Raw genomic sequence first — 18,865 nt, 5'->3', positions numbered from 1 at the left:
AAAAGTTAAATTATTCGAAATCTTTCGTTATTTTATTTTCACATTTTTGAAATTTCGATATATCGGCCATTATTGTCGCAATATTGACATTTCCAAGTTTTGACCCCCACCCTATCAAGCATTTTAATCTAGAATATTATCAGATAATTGGCAATAACTGGAAAGTTGTCAAAGGGATTACGAAATTACAGATATTATTCAGTAACTGTTGAGGCTCATAAGAAATTTCATGTATAATACTTTTCGTCTCTTTGCAGACTGTTCAGAAATATCATCTAATAAGATATTTCATTTTGAAATGTATTGCAAATGGAGAATACGTAATACCGTGGTATAATATATAATACTAACTGTACACGTTGTGTTACAGGAACCTCTGGACGTCGAGTATAATTTGAACGATATAAACAATAAGAATAGGGACTTCAGTAATCCAATGTACGATGCTGTAAATTCTGATCAAGCAGGAGCAACAAATGGAACAAGCGCAGCGAGCGGTATTTACGAAGTACCAGCTGAGATGAAACCGTCTAGTATACAACAAAAAGAGCCTCCTCAGCTTCACTTAAAGAGGCGAGAACTTGATCCTACGCCTGTAGATTCAGGAAAAGATACGCAGCAATTAGTCGAGGAAGATAAGTCAGAATGCTAATACGATCCGATAGCTTTATTGCTTATACGCAGTAGTGGTACACAACTCGTTCTGTCCCGGCCATGGAGTAGCTACCAGAAAAAGAAACGAATAAAACTGCTGTTGCAAACAGCAGATTGATTACGTGAAAATTTCGTTTAGCTAATCGTAAGAACAGATCATTGTTAAAATGGAGGATATAGAGGTGAAACGAATTATTAGAATGCTCTTTAATAAGAGAATGAAAAAGTGAAGATAGGAGAGTAAAATATTGATAAATTAATAAATTAATAAATAAATTAATGAATAAATAAAAGGTGCAATTCTTTCTACATGGCAGCTTGTATATAGATTTGTTATATGAAGTTGAGGTATTTGTTATGTTTTACGATCGAAGGCAAGAAACCTGGTTGTAATAATTTTATCTAAATGATGATTAGTTTTTATATATATTGATGTTGATGACTGTCATACAGATAATACATATAATATTTTAATTTGCTACTCCTGATTCGGTTGATCTGGAACAAGTTTTTTGATCAGATTGTGTCATTTAAGAAGTAGATGTGATTTGTATAAGTCTTGTAAATATAATTGCTACAAATATTATCTAAATATCATGTTATCCGTGTTACCATAAAAACGCAACAACACATTCCATTATTTCAAGAAAAAACTCCATGGTAGTAATTGGTGTATATGTATGTCACGCACAAACGTATTATACAAAAAAAAAAAAGAGACAAATCATGATGATCGTCTTTACAGCATAAATAATAAAAGGATAAAGATAATAAATACCGAATTGGACCAATTATACAGATATAGGTATACATATATAAATGTATATATGTATATATATTATTGTTACATAATGGTTACGTGAATAATTGAGGTAGAAGAAAAAACTAAATCATCACGATACGCGATGCAAGTGGCCAATACATATCCAATTTGTGATCTAACAGTACGTATATTATATAGTCGTTTTTTATGGTGAATGGAGTTTTTTAAATTAAAATATATGCATGCCTGTATTTTTATTTTTACATTATTTTCTTACTGGCAAGCACACGTTAAGTTAACAAGGATCATTATTAATTATTATGGTAGAAATTATTGGAAAATGCAAATTATTATTATTATTATATAAACACGTAAATAAATGTTTCATTACATAGAAGTATATTACTAGATGATAAAACGCTCAGAATGTTTGGTCGGTGACATTGACGTATAGGTATTGTACATTGTTCTAGACTATTCAGAGTGAGTCGACACTAGCTATTTGTTTAGCCGCCTCCCTATTTAGTATCTATTATCTTATTTCAATGAAAGTTTTTATTCGTATTAAATACAAAACAGATTCTTGATTGAAGTGGCATTTGACTAGTAATGAGTAAACAACAATAATTTCCACAATGGTAGGTCCGCTCTGTGGATTGTCACTAAATTTGTTGGCACATTCAATAATACGATGTACTTACTTGCGGACAGTAATTTCGATCTTTACTGAGACTTTAAGTGTTAGGTATTCAGCTATCTTATCCAGTATTCATGTTTTTTTTTCGGAGACTTCGATATAGTCAGTCTGAATTTATACCTTCGCGATATTACATATTAAAGTCCTTGTGTTCGTCGGATATACTTTAGCCTGCAGGTCTTAAGTTAGTCAAGACACAGTCTCCGCAAGTAATTTGTTATTCCTTAATTCTGTAACGATTCATATTTTAAAACAGACGCGCAATATCTCCACTGAAAGGTAGAAGAAAATTTGAGGGAACGAAAAAAGCTGCGAGGTGTTAATTAATACTGTATATATATATATATATATATATATGTGTGTATTTACATATGATATAGTGTATTTTTTACATTAATAGTACATTATAGTGATTTCTCATACTACCACCCAGGCAGATCTTCACAAAGCCTTTGTACACGCGCACATATATTATATGTTACTATTTTAGTGTTTCGCAAGAAGTCGCGAAAATCGTAATTTTCAAAAAAATGCATATATATTAGGGTGATTTTTACTTTCCTGATGTTCGAATTTCAATTTTGCTGCTCCCATATTTGTTTCTAAATAAAAAAACAAAAATTTTGAGCCCAATATAAATTTCCTAACTTGATTTTTACTATCCACTGTAACGATGCGAAGTTTTCCATTTAAAATATACGTGATTTTTATCTTCTGATATTAATATTTTACTGAAACATCTAATCTTTCACGAAAAAAAATTAATTTTATATGGAATTGACGGGGATTGATAGAACTTTCAAACGGGAAAAATAAGAAAAAATGTATTGGCCATTCCAAGGCATTTTTACCTTGCTTATTTGAATATTTTTCCATTTTTTAAATTAAAAGCGGATGATTGTTACCTGAATATCTCTTTGATGACTTCGTCGGAACCTAAAGTTCTTCATATTACATTACTATTAATCTTAATACGTAATAAACGTCAAACATAACTGATATCTTGCTTTTTTCCTACCATTTTCAATTAAAACAAAGAAAAATATTCAAACAAACTGGGTAAAAATGCCTTAAAATGTGAAATACATTATTTCTTTTTTCTCCCCCTAGAAAGTACTATCGATCCCCGTAATTCCGTATAAAAATAATTTTTCTCGTCAAAGATTAGATGTTTCAATAAAACATTAACATTAGAAGATAAAAATCACGTATATTTCAAATGAAAAATTTCGCATCGTTACAGCAGATAGTAAAAATCAAGTTTTAGGACATTCATATTGGGATCAACATTTTTTTTTTTAAATAAGAAATAAATGAGGGGGTAGCACAATTAAAATTCGAACATCTGGCAAATAAGAAAGACCCTGATATATATACACGTATTGTGCAAACGTCATAAACTAATACCGTCCAACAATAAACAATAAGTCTAACCACCAATTACTCCCTATATACTTATATAAAGACAACAAACAATAAAAGACGAGTATTGTAATTAATATTCATACATGTTATACACACATGGAAATTTTTCATAATAATGATGATAATAGTAATAATACATTTCAATTTCATATTTCACCACGTGTATGTATAACGTATACAAAGAATTCTATACAATAATTTATCAATTCATAAAATTTATATACAATTTACAAAGATATGATAATAATAATAATTTATCTGTGCTACAGGTGTATACTAGTGCATAGATACATACCATATAAGTGTGTATACCAGTCCACGCAATGTACAGAGATCAAACTGTGTCACAATAGTAGTCCTAGCTCTGTTATCATTGATGCGTACATACGTATATACACATATATTATTTTGTGAAAGTCTGCAAGTTCCCTGAAGAGAAGAAGGAGAAAATATAGCAATTACATGTATATTAATAAAACTATATATTTAGTATAAACTTTAAGTCCGAGCTTCTTCCCTGGTTCGTATATTTATCTACTGTATCCTTAGAAACATTTGTGATTAGTGTAGATTAAAATTATCTTCAACTATGCGAAATTTCTTATCGCGATATCACAGGAGATATTTGTCTTATGCAGCTGGAGTGGCAATCGTTAAATGACTTACGACATGGATTATAGATCTATGATAAAAATCTATATACAATATAGATCGAGATTAAAGCCTAATACATATAGAGTGCCTAAAAATGAATTACAATTCAATAAAATTCAATGATGTTAGTGTTGTCGACTTTAGAAAATTTTGAGTAAAATCCCGTATGCGTTGAGGGCGCGTTTTATGTGTTAGCTTTTAAAGACAAACGAGCAGCACAAACGCATTTATTACGTCAATAATTAGATATTGAGGAATTGAACTACCCGTATGCTTAAAATTAATATTTTTTAAAACTGACAAGTGAGATGTGCACTTGAATAGGGCAGTGTAAAAGAGGCATATTCTCGTGACTTACTGACGACGTTCTTCTTTTCTTAATACCATGCATTCAAAAGTGCAAAAACAACGTACTGCAGCGATAGAAATATACATATACACCTTAAGGTGCGATGTTCGAATTGTCAATATTACGTAACGATCTTTTAACAATCTTTAACGACATTTTATTAAAATGACCCTGAAAATTCACAGCAACATGTAACTCATACTCAAATTGCTCTACGCTCAGCGTAATAAATGATACTAATCATCGCCCAATTCTAGGCACAAACAAACATAGGTGAATGGAACAAACGTTTGTTAAACAATATCGATTTAAAGAACTCAAGGTTAAACATCTTTCAATCTCTGTAACTTCTACTACAGAATTCAATCTGAAGTATTCAAACAATTCGTGTGCATTGGTATTCGGCGCATTACATAATTGTAACCTGATGCAAATTTTAGTTACATAGAATCCAGGTGCCGCAGGCTGTTGCACTCGCACTATGCGTTGACCGAAGGCATATGTATGTATTCAACGCAGTGTGCAATCAGATGCATTGCTCAGGTTGGCCTGCAGCGTAAGCCGGCACCCGTACAAATCGTATTTATACCCACACGAACATACTGCTCCGAATTCTCGCTCGGTAATGAACGTGTGTGAATACGTCACATAAAACGAACTGTACGCGTGTAGCAACGTTCTACATACATCGCTTACTCGTTACGTGTTAGTTCCGTCTTTCGGACTCTGGAACCGAAATAGTAGCACAGTTGAGGCAGTCAAGGCAGGGTTCGCGTCGACGCGCGTCTTTGCTCAGGTACTTAACTTTTTTGCTCACATAAGATAGAATATGTAAATGTAAAATATCTATATTTATCTGTAAACGATTATTGGAAATATCGTCGGAATTATCTAGTCGTAAATAACCGCAAATTCGCGTCTTTACAATTGACCACGGTGTCCAGCTAAAGTACAGACCGGAGAACATTCATCTCGCAGTTTCTAACAACTGTACTCAATACTAATTATATGTATGTGATAACCTAACGATCGCGACCTGCTGCGGCCGAAGCATTTTTCCTCTTCCGCTTCCCCGCTTATTTTCTTGTTCTTCATGTATCTATCTGTTTATATTTATCTATCTCTCTCGTTACTTTTTTCTCCACGTGACTATCCGATAATTAAATAGCTGTACTGATAGTCAGTTCGTTTTAGGAAGAGGAATGTATAATATGGGAATACAAATTGCACAGTCAATATCAGCCATTCGTCGCGTTTGGAGTTGTTAACACTTCAGACCCGTGTGCTCGATCAGCTATCCTGAACCTCATTTGCAAGCCGAAGGCTCGCGGGACCAATCCTTGACCTTGATATTTTCATTTTGTTGATTCCTCGTGATGCGTGTTACGCACACCGAAACGTAACGTACTTGCATGTGTGTGTTTTTATTCTTTCTATCCGCTTGTTCTGTGCTATTTTGTTTTTAATTAACAATAATTTGTTGTATATGTACGTTCATAACGATACGTATCATATATATCGCTCTCACAGTAGTGTTGAGGTTTTACATAAATACGGTTGTAGGATTAAAGGAGAAGAAAAAAAAGTAATCAAACGAGTGTAATCATATTCTTTGAACAAAATAGTTTTACAAAACTACCCTTCGCTAACTAACAATACAGCATATTCTTCGAAAATCCCTTACAAAGTTACTACTGCGCCGGTCTGGATGATATTAACACGCTGAAACTCCGTTTCTGTAGGTATTGAAAAGAGAAGAGAATAGAAAGGAGTGGAGAGGAGTGAAGACAAGAGAGACAGCAAGAACTGCACCGTAAGAAGTTACGTAAAATTGCATCCATCGCCGAGGTGAGAAGCGAGTCATTTGTCACGATGTCAAGCCCTCGTCTGCTGAACGCCGTTATCGTTAAGTGGTCAAAAACAAGTGGGAATGGAAACGGAGGGTGTTGGCCGGCCGGTTCAGTCGGCGCGCGTATTCGCTCCGCGTCTGTCATTAGTCGTCGCGCCATGGCAAGCGGTGGTGTTTCCAATTCTCAAGGCGATCAAAAAGTACTAACAATAAACAATGTCAATCCGAACCTCAAACGGATGGAATATGCCGTTCGGGGACCTCTCCTCATACGTGCTCTTGAAATCGAAAAGGAACTCGAAAAGGTGAGGCTATATAACCATCGATACGTACGCATATGTCATTATTCTACTTCCACGCACATCCACACTCGTATTCGATTCCCATTCCATCGTTTTCTCTAAGTCTCGATATTCAACCAACGTAGCGGGAATTTCGCCATTCGCGTTGTACAATTGTACAAATCGTCAATGCCGCGAATTCTTTCCACGCATCTGATATTTCCATCCGTCTGTCTACGTATACCTATTACATCTATTTTTTATCCATGGATTTATCGGCCTCAGGCGTTCGTCCACGACTGTGACGTCTGAGGCAAAAATATACTTTATGCAGTATACATGCCTAGACTTCGTCGTATTATGTATGCGAAATATAATTGTTTTGCAACCTTTTTCAAAGTTTTGTCTGCTTCTGGCTGATTATGTAGTAATTGCTGTATGTACATAGTACAGATCAAGTTACATGCGATTTTTTATCTTTCCTGTAATGGATACTCTGATCACATGGCATTGTGACTAGAGAGCACAGTCCAATACGGTAAACAAATATACTGCTTGCTGCTCGTAACATGATGCATCAGCACAATTTTTTACCTACTCTTGTTACAAGTTCACCTGACAGATATGATTGGTTTATCGGACAGCATATGTATAGATTATTATCCACTTGAAATCTTAGCTCAAAGTTCGATTAAAGAATTGACAGAGTTGTACAATGCATCTGAAAAGAAAAAAAAGCCCCGGAATCTTATTTTCATGGATCAAATAGCCCTTTTGTATTGTAAAATGTCAAAACAATATCCTACATAATACGGAATTCCTGGTAAATATGTCCAAGATTACAAGCTACTCACCTCGCATCATCGATCCGAAAGATAGTGTTAATTGTAAGTTGTACAATTTGAAAGCTAAGAAAGATATATAATTGAAATTTCATTCATGCGATAACTATCCCAGATCCCACGTATCAACACAATTAATTAATGTCTAGCGAACATATTCGTAAAACCCGTAAAGTACGCACACTTCATATTTATTTAGCACCATGTGAGAAACTTCATTGCCGAAATATCTAATAATTGATAATTTACCCAGGGCGTCAAGAAGCCATTTACCGAGGTGATCAAAGCCAATATTGGAGATGCCCACGCCATGGGACAGAAGCCTATTACGTTTCTTCGGCAAGTTTTGGCTCTAACCGTCACCCCTGAACTTCTAAACGACCCGAAATACCCTGAAGATGCTAAAAGCCGAGCTAGAGCTCTCTTGGAGGGCTGCAAAGGTTATAGTGTTGGATCCTACTCTGATTCTGCTGGTATTGAAATCATTCGAAAACATTGTGCTCAGTACATCCAGGAGCGCGATGGAATACCAAGCGATTATCAGAATATTATTTTATCTGGAGGTGCCTCTGATGGTATTAAGGTATGAAGCTTTAGTTTTTTAATTGACACATTTATCTTGAAATTTTTCACTGCGAAAAGTGAACTTATTTTATTTGATCGCTGATTTATTATATTCATAAATGATACCATAAACATGAATTTTTGATTGCCGTAAAATTGTTATTGATGTACATGCGAATTGCAACATCATGGAAACGAACGCCAAGCATAAAAAGTCCGTCAAAAAATCATCACGTTCAAAACGAGGACAAAATGTATTGGTTGAATAACATGTCCGTCAGCTTATGAATTGATTATAAAATCTGTGAATTATAGTAGATTAATTTTGGTTGATACGGAATTAAATGAGTTGATGAAAAATAATTTTCAATACATTAAACTTGCATCTATTTCCATCTTGATTGGAAACTATATTTGACCCCAATTTTACAAATATGTAGAATACAAATATGTAGAAGTCCTGATTGTGTTGTTGAGGTTGAATAATGCTAATTATTAATACGAATTTGTTACAGTCTATTTTGAAGCTATTTATTGAAAAAATTTATGGAAAGCCGTCTGGAGTGATGGTCCCAATACCCCAATACCCACTGTATTCAGCTGCGCTAGCAGAGTTTGGTCTGGCACAAATTGGATATTATTTGAACGAGGGAAACAAGTGGTCATTGGATCCAAGCGAATTGGAAAGGGCAATAAACGAGGCTAAGGTTACTTGCACTCCCCGTGTCTTAGTTGTTATCAACCCTGGAAATCCAACAGGACAAGTATTAGCGAGAAAAAACATCGAGGACATCATTCGATTCGCCCATAAGCACAATCTCTATCTAATGGCAGATGAAGTCTACCAAGACAATGTCTATGATAAAGACAGTGCTTTCCATTCATTCAAAAAAGTCCTAGTTGAAATGGGAGAGCCCTACTCGAAAATGGAACTTGCATCTTTCATGTCCACATCTAAAGGTTAAAAATTTGTTAGTTAATTACATCATTATATGAATTCGATGTTTGAGATAGAAATTTTCACATGAAATCATTTATAAAATAGACTGCATAGTTCTTAATTTTTAAACTCACATTTTAGCATGATTTTTGATGAGAGTCAACATAATCGCAATTTGTACATTACAGACACTACCTAGATTTTCAGTTGTAATCTTCGTTTCAATACTTAAGCAGTTCACAAGCATTTCAAAAACGAAGTTTATTTTTTTATCATTGACATATAGCTCTCGACGTTTAATAGTTTATAATACGTATTTTTCTTGTCTTTGAAAATTTTTGACGAAGCGTGAGTAAAATTGATGAAGTATATGTTACAGTTTAACTAACAATATATTATTTTAGGCTACATGGGCGAGTGTGGTCTTCGAGGAGGATATTCAGAAATTCTGAATATGGATCCAGAAGTGAAAGCGATCCTGCTTAAATCAATCTCTGCAATGTTATGTCCAACGATTCTGGGACAAGTCACGATGGATGTGGTGGTCAATCCACCGCGACCAAACGAACCATCGTACAAACAGTTTCAGGAAGAGAAAGCTAACGTTCTCAAATCTCTTGCTGAAAGGTCACGCATGGTAGTTGATACCATAAATAGTATCAAGGGATTCAAGGTGCGTAATTATATGCAGTATGCGTCGTAATAGTTGCTTGACGCACTTTGACAGAAACTGTTTAATTCCTAAAAGATAATGAAAGCATGGGTTTAATTTATAAACTTTTTTTCAAGGCAAATCCGGCAATGGGTGCGATGTATGTCTTTCCCCAATTCACACTGCCTGAAAAAGCGATCCATGCAGCAAAAGCCGAGGGAAAAGCGCCGGATGTATTTTATGCATTTAAGTTATTGGAAGCTACCGGGATTTGCGTTATTGCTGGATCTGGTTTTGGGCAGAAACCCGGAACATATCATTTTCGAACGACCATTTTACCCCAAAAGGATAAAATTAAGACTATGCTTGCTAGTCTAAAAGAATTCCACGAAAAATTCCTTGAAGAGTATAGCTAAATGAAACCTGACGCTGTAAAAGCTAGACTATTTACTAAGTGATAATTTATTATAATATTTTATATACATTTATATACACATGTATATAAAGTTGTAAATACGGTCAAACAAGTGTGCTGGTCAAAGATAAGTAAAAGCTATTATTGATAAGTGATCATTGCGAAAAATAAATTTAAATACATCGCGTAATTTTAGTTGAATTAATAAAGCAGCCACAATTTCAGCAATAGCAAAAATGAAACTACTATTTTCATTACTTCAATAAATATTCTACACAGGATTATCAGGGAAACGAAGAATGTAATCGTGTGGTTTCCACTAATACTTTTTTACATTTGGCACATGCCCAATATTAATTTTTCACTACACGTATATCAAGCTACAAATTTTGAATATTTACACATTTTTTTAGGTCTATAAATAACTATATATATAAACAAATTATAAATTGTATATCAGATGTTACTTCACGTATATCACAGAATTTACAATTTGTAAGAAAGCCTTTCTATTTCTTCGATAAAGAACATCACATCACTCTCCGTCACACCAGAGTTTTGCAGTACAAGCCTGAAAAAGTTTGGATGTTCTCTCAGAGGCTGGTAAGTTATGAGCATTGATCCCTTGCGTACCATCTTTTCCTTAATAAGAGGAGCGATTTTTTGCAGCGCCAAAGTTAACTCTTCGCCTTTGAGGTGCCGCTTGGACGGAGGAACATACCAGAAACAGACATTGGTGCATTCCGGCTCAACGAGCAGCTTCCATCCGTCCCTTCCTCTTATGGTATCAGCAAAGTATTCGGAGAGCTGAAAGACTCTGTCAATGTGTGACTCGAGACCATCGGATCCCTTGGCTTTCCACATAAACCAGAACTTGAAGACGTCTGCTCTCCTTCCGCACTGAATGTGTTTGTCTCCAGAATCATACGAAGTGTCATAAAATTTATCTTTCTGGAACAGATATGTAGCATTTGCGCTGTGCGCCGCCTGCAGAAGGTTTTCGTGACGTGTCAAAAGTGTTGAGCACTGCTGCGGAGCTGCTAGCAGCTTGTGAGGATTCCAAGTGACTGAATCTGCTAATTCAATACCGTCCAGAAGGTGGCTGTACTTTGCGGAGACCAACGCACCACCACCCCAAGCAGCATCGACGTGCAACCATATTTTATACTTTCTGCAAATATCTGCAATTCCCCTAAGCGGATCGAACGCTCCAATCACTGTTGTTCCCGCAGTCGCAGAGACCATCAATGGGACTCCACATTCCGCAACGGCCCTTTGAATTTGAGCTTCTAGATCATCGAGCATCATTTTTCCGCGGGAATCAACGCGCACGCTGTAAACATTACTGGTTCCGATTCCCAGGTAGGCACAGAGCTTTTTTATCGAGTAGTGAGCGTCTTCGGAAGTGAAAACCACCAGTCTCGGACCTTGGCTCAGGCCGGTTTCTTTCAGCTGTGGAAACTGATGATGCCTCGCAATGTTCACCGCGTATCCGTTCGCCATTGAACCCCCAGGGCAGAATATTCCGTCACCTTTGCCGTCTGGCCATCCCACGATCTTTCGCATTTCTTTTAACACAACTTCTTCCATTACAGAGAATACTGGGGACACTTCGAAAGTGTAGACGGAAGGATTCAGCGCGTCTGTCAACCATTGGGCAGCCAGTCCGTATGGATCGATGGACGAGTATAGTTGATTTATGAAACGAGGATGTCCTGTCTTCACGCTGTAACGAATCACGCTCTTCGCTAAGGACAGCAGATCCTCGTGCGTCAAGCCCTTGTCTTCCGGGTTCAGATTTATTGCGGACAAGAGGTCTATTGGTGCCGTCCATTCGACTACCCGATTTTTCCTAGATGTTCCCTGGAAGAAGAGCATTAAAGAATTCGATTATGCCGTCATTTATATAACAGATTTTTTTTAACGTACACAAAAGACATCGAAATCGCGAAAAAATATTTTCTAACATTTAAAGTATAAACTAAGATATTTGTGCGACTGTGATTTCGTAGTCTGCAGAGAAAGTCGATACATTATATACTTTACGCTTACTATGCAGATACACACTATATAATGAATTCAATTTCAACATCGTTGATATGGTCCAGTATTACATCCTTAGACGTTACTCTGCACCGAGGTATTAATTAGGTTTGCATGCAAATGAAGCGTAATATGATATAATTTGGCAAACAACGAGTATCCTATGAATATGTGAAATAGACAGAGGAGCAGAACAACATGATATCTCAGGATCCGGTTTAAAATCATCGTATCTCAAGTTAACATTTTGTTCGCCACTGCTGGGTACATGATTCTTGAGGGAATAAAGATGCACTTCAATTTATTTTGCAAAAAATCATCTTTGATGCAAACATGTGTTGCTAAACCACTTGATGCATTTTCAATCAAGGCTTGATGTAGCACTGAAAGTATAATCCATCAGTAAATTTACTAAAATAATTTTTTGTTTTTCAACGAAGTATTGTATTTTTCGTAACAATATCACTTTACATAAAAAAAAAATGATTGCTTCGTTACCTATGCAAAATACGAGACCATGAGATCATTCTTGATAAAATGAGTTTACCAGATTAACAAGTACTAATCATACAGGATGTCAGAGAAAGTAGCAAAAAAAAAAATTTGCTTTCACAACAAATTGGAGAAACACTAATTTTAGAAATACTGAGATGGCACTGTCATTCAGTGTATCTAATCACAGACGACTGCAAAAAAAATGATGCAGTACAATGCAAAGTATTCACTGATCTGGATAATTCTTCTGCAGTTATGCAGAAAATTTGACGGAGAATTTTCCAAGAAGACTTTGATCTATCTTAGAAATACGGATCTTTCTTCACGCAACTGCTAATGTATGAACTAATAATCAGTAACTTCCGTTTTCACGTTTCACTTCCGTGATTCCAAAATAAGAAAATAAAGGCACTAACTCACCTCGAATACGGCCTTCTCGATGACGATGTCCATGAAATCGCGGAGGAACTGTTCGTGGTTTTCTTTAATCGGAAGACTGCGCCAAGTTGCTTGATTCAAACTTGAGGAAGATTCGTTGTGCCTCGGGAAATTTTTCGATTCACCATCGTCGTCGTCATCATTGCGGATTGATACCGAACGAAATTGACCCTGCAACACATCGACGGGCAAACTAGTGGCGTCTCCGTTCTTCGGATTCAGAGGCGGCCAGTCGTTAGAATCCTGCTTCTGATCCCAGGACTGGTCGAAGGTCCCCTCGGTGGCTGGCATGGTTTATCGCTCGGTGACGTTCGGCCGAGGAGTTGGTGAACCGTGTGTCGCTAGAAACGGTTCCACCCACCTTTATAAGCCAACGGAGAATCCGCCAAGGACGTAGTGAGAATGCGAGCAGGGGAACTCCGGTGTCGATATTCAATGCTTGCCGTTTTCCTTCTTTCCGTTAGGTTTTCTTTTCACCATCCGCTTTCGTCATTTATCTGCCTGATTCCCCGGTGTCTGCGGGTTTCCACGCATTGCCTGAAAAAATGCCCACAGCCTTCATTGGGAGTCGTGCTCTTTCTTTTACTTGTCACTTTACCCTTTATTACCAGTTACGTGCGTCATCGAGCTATATTATATTAATGTATACTGCATTTCTCCAAACCAGAAACGCGATAACACCATTTCCAATCTTGCATACAGGGAAAGTCCGTCGGTGCGGTTGTTCCAAGAAAATTACTACGTTCAAGTAACTAATAAGGCAACACCTGCAATACTCTGCGTACGCGTGTCTTTGCTTTACCGCAAAATCTATAATTATTTTGAAGATTACGCGAATATGAGGGATTCGGTCGAATCTTCCACAGTGTCCTCCGATCTTTAGTCCTTCTGAAACGTTGAGTTTTGAATTCTTTGCGTTTCATTGCCACATACAGTGTCAGTTTTAAGACAACTGGCGCCCCGGGCCAAGATTGTATGACGTCCTTTTCCAAGAGGACAAATTAGCAGCTTTCTGCATCATTCACTCGAGCGGATATAAATTAATGAACCTGATTGAGAATTTTTAAGACTTTCCTTCAGCTTTACCGTGAGTCAACGACTAGAACGTAGAGTTTTTGCAACTCCTTTTTTTCCATTTTTTTCATACTTATAATTCACCGGTATTTTATTTTGCTAGAATCAGGCATACATTTTCAAATACTACAATTGCCGAATGATAGAAGCGATCAAAATCAGCTACTAAACAGTGGCACAGCAATGTATTATGTCGATGAACCGTGACATACTTAAAACGGCTACTAAAATTCTATTACGTGTGAAAACTCTAGAATTTCAATTACTAAATAATGGATGTTAAATATTTCGTACGTTTGGCATATAAATATCATCATGGTCATAAAAAAAAATGATCAAATATTCTAACACCGAATGTGATATGAAAGTACTTGGTTGAAGTATTAAAAAATCTTTTTTTAAATCTGAAACAGATAAATAATTTGCATAATCTTCTTTTTTGTCAACAAGCTCAGAAGTAGCCATGCTATCAGTGCATAATTGATCTGCTAAAAATAATACTAAGTCAACAACCCTGGTCAACCAATTTTTTTTTCCTAAGTTTACGTTTAAATAAATAAATTTTGATTCTATACATCGAATAATAACCAAAATCTTAATTTATTACTTATAAAGTTTGCTTTTGTGTTTTTTACATCGATAAAATAAAAATTCTCAAACAGAAGTGATTTAAATGCCAAAGTGAAGTTTGTTTAATTGTTGCTTACAATAAATGTTTGAGAAATAAGGTATTTTTTCTGAAAATCCGAAAAGTTCTTCTGGTTCATACAAAAGCAAACTTTATCTAATAAAACTCTTTTTTCTTTCATTAGTTACGTGGAAAAAACCAAAATTGGACATCGAGAACCCAGACTCGAATTTGGTGTTTGATACGTGTAATGCTAGACGTACACAATGTAATAGGGTTTACAGTAGACGTAGTTATTGATACCGCATCGTTAAACGTGCACTGCTTTCCTCTGCAAAATTGTGAAAATCTTAAATTACATTGACGGAATGATTCGCGTACAATAAGATTCAAAACGATTGTCTGCTCTTCGGTAACAAAGCCGTAGATATGACTTAAATGATTTTAACTGGTTTTCGTACATTAAATAATTAAATAACTGACCAATAAGTAACAAGAATATCAATATATACGCATTTATTTTCAATAAGAAGGCCTTTGAAGATATTTCCCGCGTGATTCGCACTTTCAATATTAAAATTTCTAATCAAAGGTTAATTTCAGCTACCAACTACAAGCTATCAATTCAGGATTTACTTATTAAATGAATGCAAACTATGCTGTGAGATTGATGACACTGGTTTGTCAGCTGCTGTAATTAGCAGCTTAGTTCATAAATTAAACAGGATAACTGTCATTACAACTTTCCCGATCCTGAGTATACGGTCCGAACGAGATTTCAAAATAGCAGAATAAATCAAAGGTTCGTTTGTAACTTAATTTTAGGATTCAACGTGGTATAATAATATAAAACGGTACATACAACTGTGAAACCCAATCGAGCAGCAGAAATCGGTGAATCTGCTGCACGACCCGTTATATACAAAACGGCCGCATTTATATATAGCAATTAGTTGTTAGTTATACCAATCAGCTGACGAATAAAATTGCAGCCTGCAGAAACATTTACAATTGAAAAACAGTTTATAAATGAACCTGGACGCAACCTTGCAAGGTATAAAATTTAAAAATGGCACTTACTTTATCATTTCCACTCAATATAAGCATAAACATATACTGTGCAGTTCTTCCTCGGTACTCTTTTTACTTTTTATCATCTATGGTGATATGAGAAATGTAACGGCTTCGGTCAAAAGTGAATTATTCTAATTTCAATGAATAATTGAGTTTTCGAACCTCAAGTATCCGAAATACAAGTGTTTAGAAAAATTACGGTCTAACTATTTTTACGATTTGCTGTCTGTCCTGACGAAAGCGGCAAACTCCGGCGATGATCTCGGAAATGGCTTGATGAAAAAATTTGAAATTTACACGACTTTAAAACCAAATGATGGACGTTAAAAATTGCCGCGTTCCGTTTTCTTTGACCGTATGCTTTTGTCGAAAAAATTTCATAAAACTCGATGGACTTCGACACAGTTCGTACGACATTTATAGCAAAAATTTCTTACTAATTGCTATAAAACGAACAAAACAAATTCAATGAGAAAGAATTTCACGAAAAATGAAGGAACCAGTTTATACTTGTAAACAACGGGTCATTTATCTTACAGATTCGAATTTCCAGAAATTCGACCAAGAAGATGTGGCTGCAATAACGGTGAGTGACGAAAGTGGCAAGGCAGCGCAATCAAATTGGCATTAAAAAGCAAATTGCTCAGTTCATGATGCTTAACTAAAACGGAATCAGGAGAAGGGAACCTTCGTTCTGCAATAAACTTACTATATCCACTCGCGTGAATACGAAGCCGATAATAATTCACTGCAGGACGTTGCGTAGGGAATATACTGACTGGCAATGCGCTAAATATTTCACGATCATATTTACGCGACCTGCAGTCAGCGTATTCCATGCAACGTCAAAGATAATCTTATGCATCTCAATTATACTCAAGTGATAGAATCGCTGAATTAGCTACATCTGTTTTGTCTCGACCCTTATATTTTATTTTTTCAACGGCTTTTGTTATCTAATCGGGATGAGGAAGAACCTTGTCTAAAAACAAAACCAATAAAATGTATTATAATTTTTTAAATTTTACTCTTCTTTTATACAGTAAATACGTTACACGTATAGTTTGGTGAGAATATAAGATTATTTTACACGGTCAAGGTATAGTTTATTCCCACGCAATTTCAAACCCAAAGGTAGTTGCTTTAAATTCCAATAATCACTAGAATCTCTTTGTAGCCACATTTTGAAGAAGTGGACTTTTTGTTTTGTTTCCCATAAGTAGCCATGGTGTTGATTTGCATACTGGCGTATAGTAATATTGTACGTAACACACCGTATAAGAAAATAAAATCGAGAATGGTGGCGACGGATATACCTTACATTAATTTTGACATATTCTAGGCCACCATCCTCGTTTTATTCGCAAAAATAATTGTACAGTACCGTTTAAACAATAAAGCTAAAATGCTCCCTCTGGTCTTCACCGTTTTCCGTCGCCACTATTATGTATACCATCGGTCATTTATGACTCGAAAGTTATATTCCTTATGAAACTAATTCTCAGCATTTGTTTTTATAATTTTAGTAGTGAAATGGAATCGTCAAAATGTTCCGATTAAGAATATGCAAACGCAAATGCGATATCTACATTTAGTAAATATTTATTTAAAAATAAAGACAGCAAAGCGCGAAAGATTTCCTTGGCAGGAGCGTAACTTTTAAAGTGCCGCCGAGTTATTAATAACCCAGGTGTAGACCAGAGGGTTAGTAATGCCAGTAAACACAGGGTGTGCACTAGACTGCCTCAAAAAATACTTTATTTTTGTTTTTCGATCTCCCACTTCATGAAATCATAGTTTTTAACATAACATTGAACCTCGTGAAAGGAAATTGCCGTGCGATTTTTTTAAGCGGTGCCGCATCGACATTTTTTGTTCGCTATTTAATTAACACGTAAGAAATCCAGTTCTGACGGTTGAAGGGAGATAATAATTGTTCTATACAACAGACGGAACTCTGTAAGATAGCATTTGATAATTTATATGTTTTCTTCGAATCGGCGTATCGTAAAAATTTTTCCTGATTGGTTTTTGGCTACGTCAGAGCAAGACGATTGGTCTTGAAGAGGCCAATCGGTGCAATGCTGACAAGATAGTTAGTTGCAAGAATACAAATTTGAATTCTAAGAATGATACTTTGCGAACTGCTCGTCTCGTTTTCTCTCACGTTCGTTAAGTTTGGCCGGTGAGAGTTCGCGAGCCTGAGTTGAAATTGAAGATATGAAATAAAGAAATGAAAATGATACATGAACGATTGTCGGTGCGAGACCATTGCGCATCAAGATGGTAACTAAATCTAAATCTATATGGTTCTTAAAAGCTATGGTATGAGTATGTGTGCTCTCTTATGATAGTTGCACGTCGGTCGGTTACGATACAGAGAGGGTGCAGCCATAATTATCGGCTCTGGCGTAACAACCGCTCTCATTTAAGACCTTGATTACTATTGGTCAAGAGTTGGTCAGGGTTTTAAATTATCAGGCGCGTTGACGCTGATCGTTCAATATATATGTGTGCGTGTGTGTGTTTGTAATTTAAGAGCTTAAATTTGAACAGGTGTATTTTTATATCTAAATGGCACTTTTGAACATGTTTGTGAGAGAAATTTTTTTTCTCACTTACACACCCCAATGTAATATATGTACACCATGTATATCTTGACCGATCAGCGTCAACGCACCTGATAATTTAAAACCCTGACCAACACTTGACCAATAGTAAACAAGGTCCTAAATGAGAGCAGTCATTGTAATATCGAAGGCCGGAAATGAATTGAAATTGCGAGGCCTGTTGCTGGAGCAGTTTTATTTAATTACACATTCTCCATCAATGTTATATGCGTTGCGAATTTGATGACGGTAATACATGCATTGCTTTGCCTGCATGTACACTAAAAATGTACTGCCTCAAAAAAAAAAAACCTTGATTTTTTTTCGGTCTCTCACTTCATGAAACCTCTTAATATTAAGGTCGTTAAATAATTTTTGACCTTAAATAACTCTTGCAGGAGTACATTTATCATAAAATG

General features: G+C 35.8%; 3 protein-coding genes across 4 annotated transcripts in view; 2 read left to right on the top strand and 1 right to left on the bottom strand.

The window, feature by feature from the left end:
• The window catches only part of mgl (low-density lipoprotein receptor-related protein megalin), a 59,765-nt gene extending 55,724 nt beyond the window's left edge, over positions 1 to 4,041 (top strand). For both annotated transcript variants that reach the window (XM_046615593.2, XM_046615592.2), the window contains one exon: positions 371 to 4,041. In XM_046615593.2, the coding sequence (XP_046471549.1) occupies positions 371 to 652 (282 nt within the window). In that variant the 3' untranslated portion in view covers positions 653 to 4,041. The remainder of the gene's footprint in view (positions 1 to 370) is intronic.
• A 1,266-nt stretch (positions 4,042 to 5,307) lies between these two features.
• LOC124213886 (alanine aminotransferase 2) lies at positions 5,308 to 10,654 on the top strand. The gene is made up of 7 exons (XM_046615606.2): positions 5,308 to 5,552; positions 5,737 to 5,956; positions 6,285 to 6,696; positions 7,768 to 8,097; positions 8,594 to 9,038; positions 9,423 to 9,691; positions 9,808 to 10,654. Exons 3-7 carry the CDS (start codon positions 6,415 to 6,417, stop codon positions 10,084 to 10,086), a joined length of 1,605 nt encoding a protein of 534 aa, XP_046471562.1. The 5' UTR covers positions 5,308 to 5,552; positions 5,737 to 5,956; positions 6,285 to 6,414; the 3' UTR covers positions 10,087 to 10,654.
• On the bottom strand, positions 9,972 to 13,591 carry black (glutamate decarboxylase-like protein black). The gene is made up of 2 exons (XM_046615605.2): positions 13,044 to 13,591; positions 9,972 to 11,948 (listed from the first exon to the last, which is right to left on the bottom strand). The coding sequence occupies exons 1-2, from the start codon at positions 13,350 to 13,352 to the stop codon at positions 10,572 to 10,574; spliced, it is 1,686 nt and encodes a 561-aa protein (XP_046471561.1). The 5' UTR covers positions 13,353 to 13,591; the 3' UTR covers positions 9,972 to 10,571.
• Positions 13,592 to 18,865: the final 5,274 nt, after the last annotated feature.

This window comes from Neodiprion pinetum, chromosome 3 (genome assembly GCF_021155775.2).
Source record: "Neodiprion pinetum isolate iyNeoPine1 chromosome 3, iyNeoPine1.2, whole genome shotgun sequence".
In the NCBI taxonomy this organism is placed as follows: Eukaryota; Metazoa; Arthropoda; class Insecta; order Hymenoptera; family Diprionidae; genus Neodiprion; species Neodiprion pinetum.
Note: the sequence above shows the minus strand (reverse complement) of the source record. Positions and strands in the feature narration are given on the sequence as shown.

Coding starts and splice junctions, on each gene's coding strand:
- LOC124213886 (XM_046615606.2), top strand. CDS start 6,415: ATGTCAAGCCCTCGTCTGCTGAACGCCGTTATCGTTAAGTGGTCAAAA. Junction 8,098..8,593: donor GTGCCTCTGATGGTATTAAG/GTATGAAGCTTT, acceptor AATTTGTTACAG/TCTATTTTGAAGCTATTTAT. Junction 9,039..9,422: donor TTTCATGTCCACATCTAAAG/GTTAAAAATTTG, acceptor ATATTATTTTAG/GCTACATGGGCGAGTGTGGT.
- black (XM_046615605.2), bottom strand. CDS start 13,352: ATGCCAGCCACCGAGGGGACCTTCGACCAGTCCTGGGATCAGAAGCAG. Junction 11,949..13,043: donor TCGAGAAGGCCGTATTCGAG/GTGAGTTAGTGC, acceptor CTCTTCTTCCAG/GGAACATCTAGGAAAAATCG.